The sequence below is a fragment of the Arachis hypogaea genome, chromosome 12, assembly GCF_003086295.3.
Source record: "Arachis hypogaea cultivar Tifrunner chromosome 12, arahy.Tifrunner.gnm2.J5K5, whole genome shotgun sequence".
Taxonomy (NCBI): Eukaryota; Viridiplantae; Streptophyta; class Magnoliopsida; order Fabales; family Fabaceae; genus Arachis; species Arachis hypogaea.
Window position 1 is genome coordinate 95,659,184 of NC_092047.1, and position 12,378 is coordinate 95,671,561.

Sequence of the window (12,378 nt, forward strand, 5' to 3'; positions counted from 1 at the left end):
AATATGTTATCCAAGAGGAATCTTTTATCTGGTTGTAAGGTTGCTTTGCAAAAGTGCAACCATTGCTTTGCTGGAAAACAGAACAGGGTTTCTTTCAAGAGCCACCCACCTTCAAGGAAGTCAGAGATACTTGACTTGGTGCATTCTGATGTATGTGGGCCGATGAAGACAAGAACACTTGGAGGGTCTATCTATTTTGTAACCTTTATTGATGATCATTTTAGAAAATTATGGGTTTACACTTTGAAGACCAAAGATCAAGTTTTGAATGTGTTCAAGCAATTTCAAGCTTCTGTTGAAAGAGAAACTGGGAAGAAGTTGAAATGCATTCGTACTGATAATGGTGGTGAGTACTCAGGTCCATTTGATGCTTATTGTAAAGAGCATGGTATAAGACATCAGAAGACTCCTCCGAAGACTCCTCAGTTGAATGGCTTGGCTGAAAGGATGAACAGAACATTGGTTGAAAGAGTTAGGTGCTTATTGTCACAGTCTGGATTGGCAAAATCCTTTTGGGGTAAAGCTTTGAGCACTGTTGTTCATGTCTTGAATCGGACACCATGTGTTCCCTTGCAATTTGAAGTGCCAGAGAAGGTATGGTCAGGTAAAGATGTTTCTTATGATCATTTAAGAGTCTTTGGATGTAAAGCTTTTGTTCATATTCCTAAAGATGAGAGATCTAAGCTTGATGTAAAGACTAGGCAATGTATTTTTATTGGCTATGGCATGGATGAGTTTGGTTACAGGTTTTATGATCCTGTTAACAAGAAGGTGATTCGGAGTAGAGATGTTGTCTTTGTTGAAGACCAAACATTGAAGGATGTTGATAATGCAGAAAAGCCAATGGTTCAGCCTAGTGATGATTTTTCTGACTTGGATATTACTCCCTCTATGCCTATGGTAGAAGATGGTAGAGTTGAAGCTCAAAATAATGAGCATGATACAAGTGCAGGTGAAGATGGAACAGTTGATCCAATACTTGATGAAGTTGGTGATGATGATCAAGATGAAGAACCAGCTTTAGAAATTCCTGCAAATGCACTTAGAAGGTCTACAAGAGAGAGAAAGTCTTCGTCAAGGTATTCTCCACATGAGTTTGTTTTGTTGACTGATGGGGGAGAACCTGAATGCTTTGGAGAGGCTGTTGAAGATGAAAGCAAAGCTCAATGGCTTGAAGCTATGCAAGAAGAAATGAAGTCCTTGATTGAGAATGATACCTATGAGTTGGTGAAGCTACCGAAGGGTATGCGAGTTTTGAAGAACAAATGGGTATTCAGAATCAAGAATGAAGAACACAATTCTAAGCCTCGGTATAAGGCTAGATTGGTTGTTAGAGGTTTTAGCCAGAGAAAAGGTGTTGATTATGAGGAGATCTTTTCTCCTGTTGTGAGGATGTCATCCATTCGTGCTGTGCTTGGATTAGCAGTGTCTCTTGATTTGGAGATTGAGCAAATGGATGTGAAGACAGCTTTTCTTCATGGTGATTTAGATAAGGAGATCTACATGGAGCAACCGGAGGGTTTTGTTGTTAAAGGAAAGGAAGATTTTGTGTGCAAGCTTAAGAAGAGTCTTTATGGGTTGAAGCAAGCTCCAAGACAGTGGTACAAGAAGTTTGAATCTGTTATGGGGAAGCATGGTTACCGTAAGACAACTTCAGATCATTGTGTATTTGTGCAAAAATTTTTTGATGATGATTTTATCATTCTTTTGCTTTATGTGGATGATATTTTGATTGTGGGCAAGAATGCTTTGAGGATTAATGAGTTGAAGAAACAGTTGAGTAAGTTCTTTGCTATGAAGGACTTGGGTCTTGCCAAACAAATTTTGGGCATGACTATTACTCGTTATAGAGATTCCAAGAAGCTTTATTTGTCACAGGAGAAGTACATAAAGAAGGTGCTTCAAAGGTTTGGCATGAATGATGCCAAATGTGTTGCTAGTTCTTTTGCTCCTCATTTTAAGTTGAGTACCAAGCAGTGTCCAACCACTGATGAGGAGAAACAAGCAATGGATGAAATTCCTTATGCCTCAGCTGTTGGAAGCTTGATGTATGCTATGGTGTGTACTAGACCAGACATTGCTCATGTAGTTGGTACTGTGAGTCGTTTTCTCTCTAATCCAGGTAAAGAACATTGGAATGCTGTTAAATGGATTATGAGATATCTCAAAGGTACAACTAACTTGAGTTTGAGTTTTGGTGGTGAGAAACCTTTGCTAGTTGGCTTTACTGATACAGACATGGCAGGAGATATTGATTCTCGAAAGTCTACTTCAGGTTATTTGGTCAAGTTTGCAAGGGGAGCTATTTCATGGCAGTCAAGGCTACAAAAGTGTGTTTCACTTTCTACTACAGAGGTAGAGTTTATTACAGCAACTGAAGCATGTAAAGAGTTGTTGTGGATGAAGAAGTTTCTTGCAGCACTTGGTTTCAAGCAAGACAGTTATGTGTTGTTGTGTGATAGCCAAAGTGCTATTCATCTTGCCAAGAATTCTACTTTTCATCCAAGATCTAAACATATTGATGTTAGGTATCACTGGATATAGGATGTGTTAGATTCAAAGTTGTTGGAACTTGAGAAAGTTCACACTGATGACAATGGTGCTGATATGATGACAAAAGCATTGTCAAGAGAAAAGTTTGAAACATGTTGTTTGATCGCCGGAATGGCGAGAGCCTCCACCTAGTCGAGAAGGGGGAGATTTGTTGGGTTTTTTTCTCCTTTGTGAGGCCCAAGCCCAACATTTTGAGGGTGTCTCTTGCACCCATTGTGCCACAACCCTAGTTCAGATTTTTGGGGGTCATTGAGAGTGAGAGAGAGTAGCCACCAAGTGAGAGAGAAAGGAAAAAACAGAATTTTCGTTTTTGTTTTACACAGAGCAGCAATTTTGGAACGGCAGTTTCTCATTCTTCACCGTTGGATCGACGTGAAATTTGAACTGTAGATTTTTCACATCTTGTTCTTCATTCTGGACGGTGAAGATTTTAATTGGAGGTTTGCATAGGGAGAAATTGGCTTCGACAGCAACTATGTTTTTTTGGGTATATTTCATCTTCTTGCTTTTCATTTGTGAGCTTTGGTGCTTTGATATTTTGGCTGGTTATATGCACATTTTTGTGCTTTGTTTGAGACTCTCTTGTATCTCATTTGATTATAGTGGAGCTATTTCATTGGTCTGGACGACTCGTGGTTTTTACCTCTCACACTGAGGGGGTTTTCCACGTTAAAATCTCGGTGTGTTCTTATTATTGCTTTACTTGCTATATTTGCTTGTTATAGTTGCTGCCATATTGTGTTGTGAAAGCTTCCATACTGTTCTTGTGTTGGACATTTGTGTCGTTTCCGCTGCTAGGCTCTTTCACCAAGATCATGCAATAGTTAGTTGATTACCATTTTAAGTAAAGTAGTCATTGACATTATAGGAGATTAAAAAGACCCAATCGAATTGATGAGACCCATCTTAGTTCTTGGGCCTATCTTAAGTTAAAAATACTATCAAATCGAGATATACATCAGACATGAGGTAAATGAACTAAATCAAGATAAAAGATAGAAAAATGAATGATACACCAAATCAAACGGCACGATTAAAGCACATATTTCAACACAAACTAACCTAAGAAAACACCTAGCTTCCCAAACTTAATGATTATCATTACTTATCAATTATATTCTACTTCGTTTATGATAACCTATTAGTGTTTCTAAATACACAAATCATTGGCATTAGGTTGGCTAGACGTAATATCATGAAATGTACATGGTAGACTAATAGAATTAATCAGTAGATAATCATGTGCATAAAACTCTAATGTAAAAAAAAAAAAAACCATCTTAATCATATCTAATGTAATAAAAATTTATATAATGTTCTTTTTAGCCAAACAATATACAGCAAAATACTAAACATTTTCGGAGTATAAAGTTTAATATCATAATCCGCAATTATACAATATAATTTGTAAGATAATTTAAAATTCAACCACATTAAATTCGTATATTAAACATAACAAATCAAAAACAAAAAAGAAAAAAGTGTTCTTGACAATTTTCTTTCGAGTTTAAGATGAAAGACATATATGTGATATGTTAAAGCCTATAATGGGAGTTATGGTGAAATTATAAGGATAGAAATAGAATTAAAATTATACTTTCAATTCGGTTTTTTTCGATTTTGTGATATGGAATTGATAATTGAATCAACCCAATAAGAAGCAACAAATTTTAAATTTCAAAGTTTTTGGTTTCTAGTTTCAAATCTTTTTGCTTCGGTTTATAGATTTAGTTTAGTTTAGTCCAATTTTAAATACTCCTAAATGTATATTTTTTTAAGGTCGTGCGGATATTTCCCAAAACCATACAATAGTTAATTGATTACCATTTTAGGTAAAGTAGTCATTGACATTGTGGGAGGTTAAAAAGACCCATAAAATTGATAAGACTCATCTTAATTTTTGGGTCAAGTAGAATACGTATGTCCTTAAACTTATGTTAGGCTCTCTTTTGTTTTGATTCACTTGAAATTATGAAAATTAATCTTAAAACAAAAAATATATATATTATAAATAAATTGATTATTTTTTATTTTACAGTAAAATATTTTATTATTTTAATAGTCACCTAAAACAAAAATATGTAAAGTGATATACATAAATAAATATGATGAGTAATTTAATAACTTATTTTTTTGTGTTTTACATGAATGTTTGTATTTTTATTTACTGTTGATTGTTTTTAATTATTATTATTTATTCAATTCAATTCTATTTAAGTGTATTTATTGTCATATTAAACTTGTTTCACTTCCACTAACAAAAAATAGCTTCTTTCACTAATCACCTCAGTGTAATTTCATATATCACATGTAAGTATGTAACAAATATTTAAATGGATATAATTTAATTTAAGTTGCCAAAACTGAAAAGGGTTAATTGATTTGCCAATAATCAAAAAACCCTAAAAATTACTAAAAACTGGTTTACCATTTAAGAAGGAAAAAAACAAAAAGGCAGACGCAAGTAACGGTAACTTAAACTGGTCTGGTGCTGCTATCTAATTTTTTTAGTAATTCAATTTTAATTTAAAAAAGTTGAATTAAAATTAAAATCAAAACTTCTGTTCTTGTTCAACGGGCAACAAGGAGTTTTCGAAACTGCTCCTTCTTTTTTTTTTTGTCTTTTCTTTTCTTCCTCTCTTTCTTTTCCTAAATCTCTTGCGAGCTCCACTTTGATTCCCGCCAATTCTCTGTTTGCAGAGGTACTTCAGTTTCGGAGAAATCTCAGATTCTATTTTTTTTTTAATATTCTAGTATGAAAATTCAACTTCCTTTGTGTTTGTGATCGGTTTTTTTTTCGATTATTTCCTTTTCCCCGACTCTGTAATATTCTTTAGTAGTGAATTTTTATTAATTGTTATCACTATTATTGTAAAATTGTGCGTGGTGAATACCTATGAATTACGTGTTTCTTATGATAAGGTGTTTTTGGCGTTTCTCTGAGCAAGTTTTAATCTGATAACGGTTTTTGAGATCTGGATTTCGTTTGTCTTTGTATGTCACCCATAAAGTTCGAAACTTTTGTTATTTCAGTGAGGGTTTTAGGGTTTTTGATAATTTGTGTGAAATTTGAGTGTGTTGGCATGATTTTGCTTTTTTTTTTTTATTTGAGTGTGTTGGCTTGATTTTGCTTTTTTTTTTTTTTTTTTTTCTTCGTCCTCTTAACAATATGTGAATAAATTTGTAGAAGGATATGGATGAGTTGAAATCAGAGGAAGGTTGTATAGAGAATAAGCAATCAACAGCTGCTTCTAGCTCCTTTGTATCAGAAGGCAGTGGCAGTTCTATACCAAAATCCCCAGGGATAGGTAGCCAGGCATCGGCTTCACCCCCTCATCGGTATTCACATGCTTTTTTTCATTGCTTTTTGTCAATCAATGATGTTGTACCTTGATAACGGTGTCGTTTTGTGTCGATATATGGTGTGCCTGCTTGATTTTGCTTAATGTTTGCATTTAGCAATAGCAGCTGATTTTTTGGTCTTGCTACGGGTATCTGCTTTGTTCCATTTTGGATCTTTCTTGTGATCTTCAATAATTAATTTTCACCACTTGAATATTGTGTTACACAGGAGAACCACTGGTCCTATAAGGCGAGCAAAGGGTGGTTGGACAGCAGAGGAGGTTAGTAATTTGGACTTGGAGATAGTTGTTACTTTTATTTATTGTCTTTAATGTTTTTACTGTTTTAAGAAGTTGATTAATAGTGAATTTATATTAGTTGATTTAGTGCTTCTTAATATACATCTTTATATGCTAAAAATGCCAATGTATTTATAGTTCTGTAACATTTCAAATTGAGACCAAGATATTTTCTTGTCATTTTTACCACCTGACTTTTCATGTAATCACAACATAGTGCTCTTCAAACTCCTGCAGGATGAGACATTAAGGAATGCTGTTGCAGCCTTTAAGGGAAAGAGTTGGAAAAAAATAGGTATTTAGATTTGCTATGTAAAATACCTCAGAATTTGTTATGACTATGCTACTAAAAACATATATTGAACTCAATTAATTTTTCTTTATTATATGATATATGATATATTTATAAAGTAGTTCATTTTATGATATGGTAGTAACAATTTCTTAGAATGTGTATCTAAATTGATATATTCTTCATATATGTATTTATAATATGACCCGGTAGTGCAATTTGGATGATCTTTTCACTTTTTTATTTGTAAATTTTTGTTGGAAAAGCATGCTTGCTTACAATTGGAAGCAACTCCGTGCAGACAGATTTAGTGTTTGAACATACTTGAGTTGAGACTGTGAAATTGTTACCTCAAAGTTAAATGGGCACCGCATAAGAAGCATGAAAAAATGTTCTTGTAACGATCCTTGTCATAGTTTTTCATGTAAAGCAGACCTGTCTCATCCCTATTCAGAAAATACTGAAGTGGGAAATTTTGAATACATGTAATTTGAAGGCACAGCCTTCAGGATAAACATTCAGTTGATACTTTTAAACAATATTTGTTTCCAATTTGTTCTGGGAAAGAGAATTATTATGAAGTTGAACCACGAGAATTTGTCTTTGCGAATCATAAGACAATATTTTCTGTACCACGTGCTTACTGAAAGAATTATGCTCAATTTCATGACACCAATTTAAAATGTGAATGCAGCTGAGTTTTTCCCTGATAGATCAGAAGTTCAATGTCTGCACAGATGGCAAAAAGTTCTTAATCCAGAACTTGTTAAAGGACCTTGGACTAAGGAGGTTGAAACTAGTGCTTCTCTTTTAAATTCCTTGTTAATTTTTTAGAAAGCCTATTCGTTTTTTTAACTTCTCTTGCTTGGATTGCAGGAGGATGACAAAATAGTTGAAATGGTGTCAAAATATGGGCCATCAAAATGGTCTTTGATAGCAAAGTCCTTGCCTGGTCGAATAGGAAAACAGTGTCGAGAACGGTAGGTTAACTGAAGCTCACACGCAGGTTTTCTATTTTTGCATCTTTTTTAAGTTCAACCTTTTATTTATAGAATTTCCCCCTATCATCAATCATATTTGTTAGACATGCTTTTTGATTATCGCCTTGAAACTTCTAAATTCTTTTACTCATTGTTTGTTCCTAAGCTTGAAATGATTGAATATAAGATCTAATTTTAAAATAACGGTACTGCAATTAAACTAGCTTTGGTACTGTTGCTTAACATTTTTCCTTCTATAATGTTTATGTTTGGATTAGTGTCTTTTGGGTTAATAAGCACTTATAATTATGGTCTCAGTGAACAGCATTTGATTAAAGAAATAAAGCAATTCTTTAAATTTAATCATCACCAAACATGTCTTTATTCTTTGGTTGTTGATTCCTTCATTATCATCAAAGATATGACCTTTGCTCAATATAAAAGATTTGTAATCATTTCTTAAAGTTCGAAACATATGTAGGTGGCACAATCATCTTAATCCCGACATAAAGAAGGATGCTTGGTCTTCGGAAGAGGAGTTGGCCCTCATGAATGCTCATCGCATATATGGAAACAAATGGGCTGAAATTGCTAAGGTTCTTCCTGGAAGGTATTCTTTCTTATTAGTTCATGTTAATGGAAATTAAAATCATGGTATTATGCTAATAGTGAATTCTAATTTTGCAATGTGTCCTTTTCTATGATTTGTTGTGAGTGGTGTATGTTTGGAAGAGACATTCTGTCTACACTTCTTTGTCCACCCACTATCCTTGCGAAGTGGGGAAAAAGAGAATGGGTCAATGAGCATATGAAGTGATGGAGAAAATTGCTGATGCAAAGCAATATCCAGTCTATTTTTTGAGAACCAATATTGATTTTCTTACTTTCAAAGCCATGTTTGTTTGTTTTGGTCAATTTGCTTGTGTGAGTTTCCCCTTTTGCAAGATTGTACGACATCCATGGTGTTTTTTTTAGATTCTTCTGTAAGAGACATCTAATTTCTAATACATTTCTCTGACCTCTTTCTTGTAGAGGTTCTAACTACTTAATGTTTTTTCTTGGTTTTATTTTCAAGTGCTAAGTATAGAATATATAATAAATGCGATTATATAAAAATATAGACCTTAAGAAAACAAAAAATACTATAAAAATTATGACGGCCTATGTAAGATATATTTTATGGATTGAAATTGTTCAACTTTTGTTCTGTGCCGTTTTAAGTTATATATATGCTTGGATTTATTTCTGCAGGACTGATAATGCTATAAAGAACCACTGGAATAGTTCGCTAAAAAAGAAGATGGATTTCTATTTAGCCACAGGAAGACTTCCACCAACTTTGAAGAACAGTCCACAAGTTGTTGTCAAAGACACTGTTAGACATTCTAAACCTACATTATTTGTTTGTTCAAATAAAGAATCAGATACTGCAGTTGAATCTTCATCGGAAACTACAGAAATTACTCAACTATATAGCAGTGACAAGAAGGACAAGAATCGACTAGAGTGCTTGGTAACAGTTGGAGATTCCTCTGGTGCTCCTCTTGTAAATGAATCTGTTGATACTGAATGTAAAGCTGGATCATCCAACATAAATCTCAGCTGCAACGACTCAGAACTGGTGTCAAGAGATAATTTCCAAGTACATAGTATAAAGAACTCTGAGAATCCTGGACTGGTTGGCAAACCGAATGAGAGTTGCAGAGACAATGCTAAAATGAGCAATAACAGGTTCTGCAGAACATGTTTTTCACACGAAACTCCGGTCTCTGGTTCTTTATGCTACGAGCCACCACAGTTAGACTTTTCAGTCCCTTTAGATTCTCTTTATTCCAATATCCTTCATGAGCAGAATGACTGCTCTTCTCCGATTGCGTCATCCGTTGGTTTCTTCTCTCCACTTGGTGTAAATGGTAGTGAAAACGTAACCCCCGAATCAATATTGAAAATGGCAGCAAAAACTTTTCCGAGTACTCCTTCAATAATGAGGAAGAGAAGGACTGTTTCCCAAGCACATGTCACTCCTAGTAAAGCTTTGAAAGCAGATATTGATTCACAGACGTCTAAAGTACAAGAGAGATCCAAGGATAACTCTGATTCTATAGTTGGGAGCGACATTATTAATAATAATAAGGATTTCAATGCATCTCCCCCCTATCGACTTAGACCAAAGCGGACCGCAGTTGTCAAGTCGATTGAGAAACAGCTTGAGTTTGCATTTGAAAAGGAGAAGGATGACAGTGGTATGCATAAAGTACAAGAAGGTGCTTTGTCATGATTTAAGTAGGTATTGTTTCTTTATTATGCACTGTATTATATTCTACTTGATGCACTTGTTATATTTTGCATGGTCTTGTCTCATCTTTGTAAGACATTTATCAAAATAGCTTAAAATTTGGATTAATGATTTTACAATTTACACAGGGAACACATTTGGTTTAGCAATTTTTTTAATTAAGATTTAACTATTTTGTGTCCTAAGAATACAATTTAAGAGTATAATAATAAAAATGTTTTTCCCTTTATGGTATTTTTAGTTATCTTGTGTCCTGAGAACACGTGTTAGAAATATCCTTTTTGTTATTATTATTAGAAAAAATTAGTAATAGAGATATAATGTATTTTCCAGCATCATTAGTGGATATATAAAGGAAAGATATATTTTACTTTAGTTCTTTATGTAGGACAATGCATTCAACTTGTTCAGTTATCTAACTTAGACAATTTGTGCTCTGCATTTAGGGATTTTGATTGGACTTGCTCTTGAAGCTGATTGAATGTTACCCAAAACTAAGTGGACGGGTGACTTTCCTCCTAACAATTTTGCAAGCATAATCCTGTGCAGGAGTCAAGATATCTTGGCCATAATTTAGGGTTTTGTATATCCATGTTTGGAAATTTTTAAGTTAACATCATTGGTGGTAAAAAGCAGAAATATTTATTTCGGTCACACGCGAATAAGACTTGAAAACAAATAGTTATTAGTAGACTATGATTTGATAGATTCTATTTTAGTAAATACGAATTTACAGGTGTTTTATACAAGAATGTAGTCATTGATTTAGTTTCAAACAATCAAGGAAAAGTTTGAACCATTTTTTGAAACTCTTAATTGAATGTTAAAGGAGCTGCAATTTCTAAGATGAAGTGTAAAAATATATATACTCACACTATGCTGAAGAGAATAGCCTATTGTTTCTGACTAAAGTTGGAGACTTTATGTGAGAGTGTTTAGACATCCATAATCAACTATTGAATTATGGGTGGAACTAATCACACACTCTTTAATTACTAGTAACACACCATTTATATTATCTTACCAAAATGTCCTTGATTTTGTTTGTTTTTGAAAAATTCTAATCCCATTCATCCTCATATATTTTGTTATAATCAATTAGTGGGGACTAACAGTTTTCAAAAATGAAAAAAATCAGAAATATTTTGGTAAGAAAATATAAATTGTGTGTTATTAGTAATTGAAGGGTGTGTAATTAGTTTTATTTTTATTTTTAATTATTAGTTCATTTTGAAAATGAAATATAAAAGTATGAAGTACAATTAGTGAATCGTGAAGACAATAATCAAAAGCCGACTGCATGAGTGATCAAGTTTAAAAGAGCCGACTGCATGAGTGATCAAGTTTAAAAGACTAAATAATCTTTGGGAAGTTAGAATAAATTTTGACGTGGCATATCAGCGGTTAATAATATAAATGATGAAAGGATTAATGTGACAAATTTAAAATTTTTGAATAATAAATTTAATTAAAAAATTTTTTTGATAACTAATTTGAAGAATAATTTTTAAGGATGAATTTAACCATTTACTCTGACAATCACACATAAAATTTAATAAAAAAAAAATCCTTGGAAAAAGTGCTTGAAAAGCAAATACAATATATTTGGATTAATCTACAGAGTACAATCCTATACTTCTACTAGTGAATTATCTCATGGTATGTACGGGAATGTAAAAAACGATTAGATATATGAATAAACAATGTTTTCACAATTTTAAGAGTATGCTTGGTTGAATAGAAAATATCTTAAATATTCTAGCTTTATTATGACCTAATTGAATAATTGAATGCTTTAATGTAAGAACCAATGTTGGTTATGCTATTTGCTTATCAAATTTGAACAAAAAATATTGATGATATTCATAAAATATTGATGAAAAGGTAGGTATTTAAATGTAGATGCACGTTTCAATAAAAAATATATGATACAATACATAATATAATTATGTGATGGAGATGGGATACCTAAATAAAAATAACTTGCATTCATATTACAAATGAATAAATTATATTGATAAATGAAGAATAAAAGAAAACGATAAAGATGTATATATAAATTGTTAGTAGTAAAATATAAATATGCTCATTACAAATTATATCATACTGCTGCTACGTCATTACAAAATTACAAATGTTGTTACCTTGGATGCAATACTCACATTATGTTTGTGCAACATGGAAAAACAAAACAATGAAAAATCTATAATTTGAGCTCTTGTGACCCTCTAATATGATTAACAGGCAGCATCAATGGTGATATTGATGATGGGAGTTTCAATCTTGACTAGCAGACTTATCCATGAGGCAACAATGTTTAGAGTGTGGAGATGAGTGTGGCTAGAATGCTATGGAGTTCCGTTACATGTATAGTTGGAGGAGGCGTTTAGAAATATCAGGAGTCAATGGCATGAAGTGGTTGAATGCGATAAGCGACAGAATCGTGCAAGTCTTTTAGTGTTGGTTGTGTGTTGATTGATACATGTATAATGAACTTGATCAATGAATGGATTCATATAACAATTGGGACTAGTGGTTTTGATGTGTTTGTGAAAGAAATTGGTAGTGAGGTATATGGAGTGGCGTATCCTTAGAGTGTAATCATGTAATGGAACG

At 33.1% G+C, this 12,378-nt stretch overlaps 1 protein-coding gene across 3 annotated transcripts; it reads left to right on the forward strand.

Moving 5' to 3' along the window:
• The first annotated feature begins 5,065 nt into the window (after positions 1 to 5,065).
• On the forward strand, positions 5,066 to 10,574 carry LOC112727763 (transcription factor MYB3R-3). 3 transcript variants are annotated; one of them, XM_025777659.3, is made up of 9 exons: positions 5,066 to 5,255; positions 5,741 to 5,892; positions 6,125 to 6,176; positions 6,432 to 6,489; positions 7,181 to 7,275; positions 7,363 to 7,466; positions 7,948 to 8,076; positions 8,718 to 9,753; positions 10,209 to 10,574. In XM_025777659.3, the coding sequence occupies exons 2-8, from the start codon at positions 5,747 to 5,749 to the stop codon at positions 9,742 to 9,744; spliced, it is 1,611 nt and encodes a 536-aa protein (XP_025633444.1). In that variant the 5' UTR covers positions 5,066 to 5,255; positions 5,741 to 5,746; the 3' UTR covers positions 9,745 to 9,753; positions 10,209 to 10,574. The 3 variants fall into 3 exon arrangements, with proteins under 3 accessions (XP_025633444.1, XP_025633446.1, XP_025633445.1); XM_025777661.3 differs by having other exon boundaries at positions 8,718 to 9,749; XM_025777660.3 differs by having other exon boundaries at positions 5,114 to 5,255; positions 5,744 to 5,892; positions 8,718 to 9,749.
• Positions 10,575 to 12,378: the final 1,804 nt, after the last annotated feature.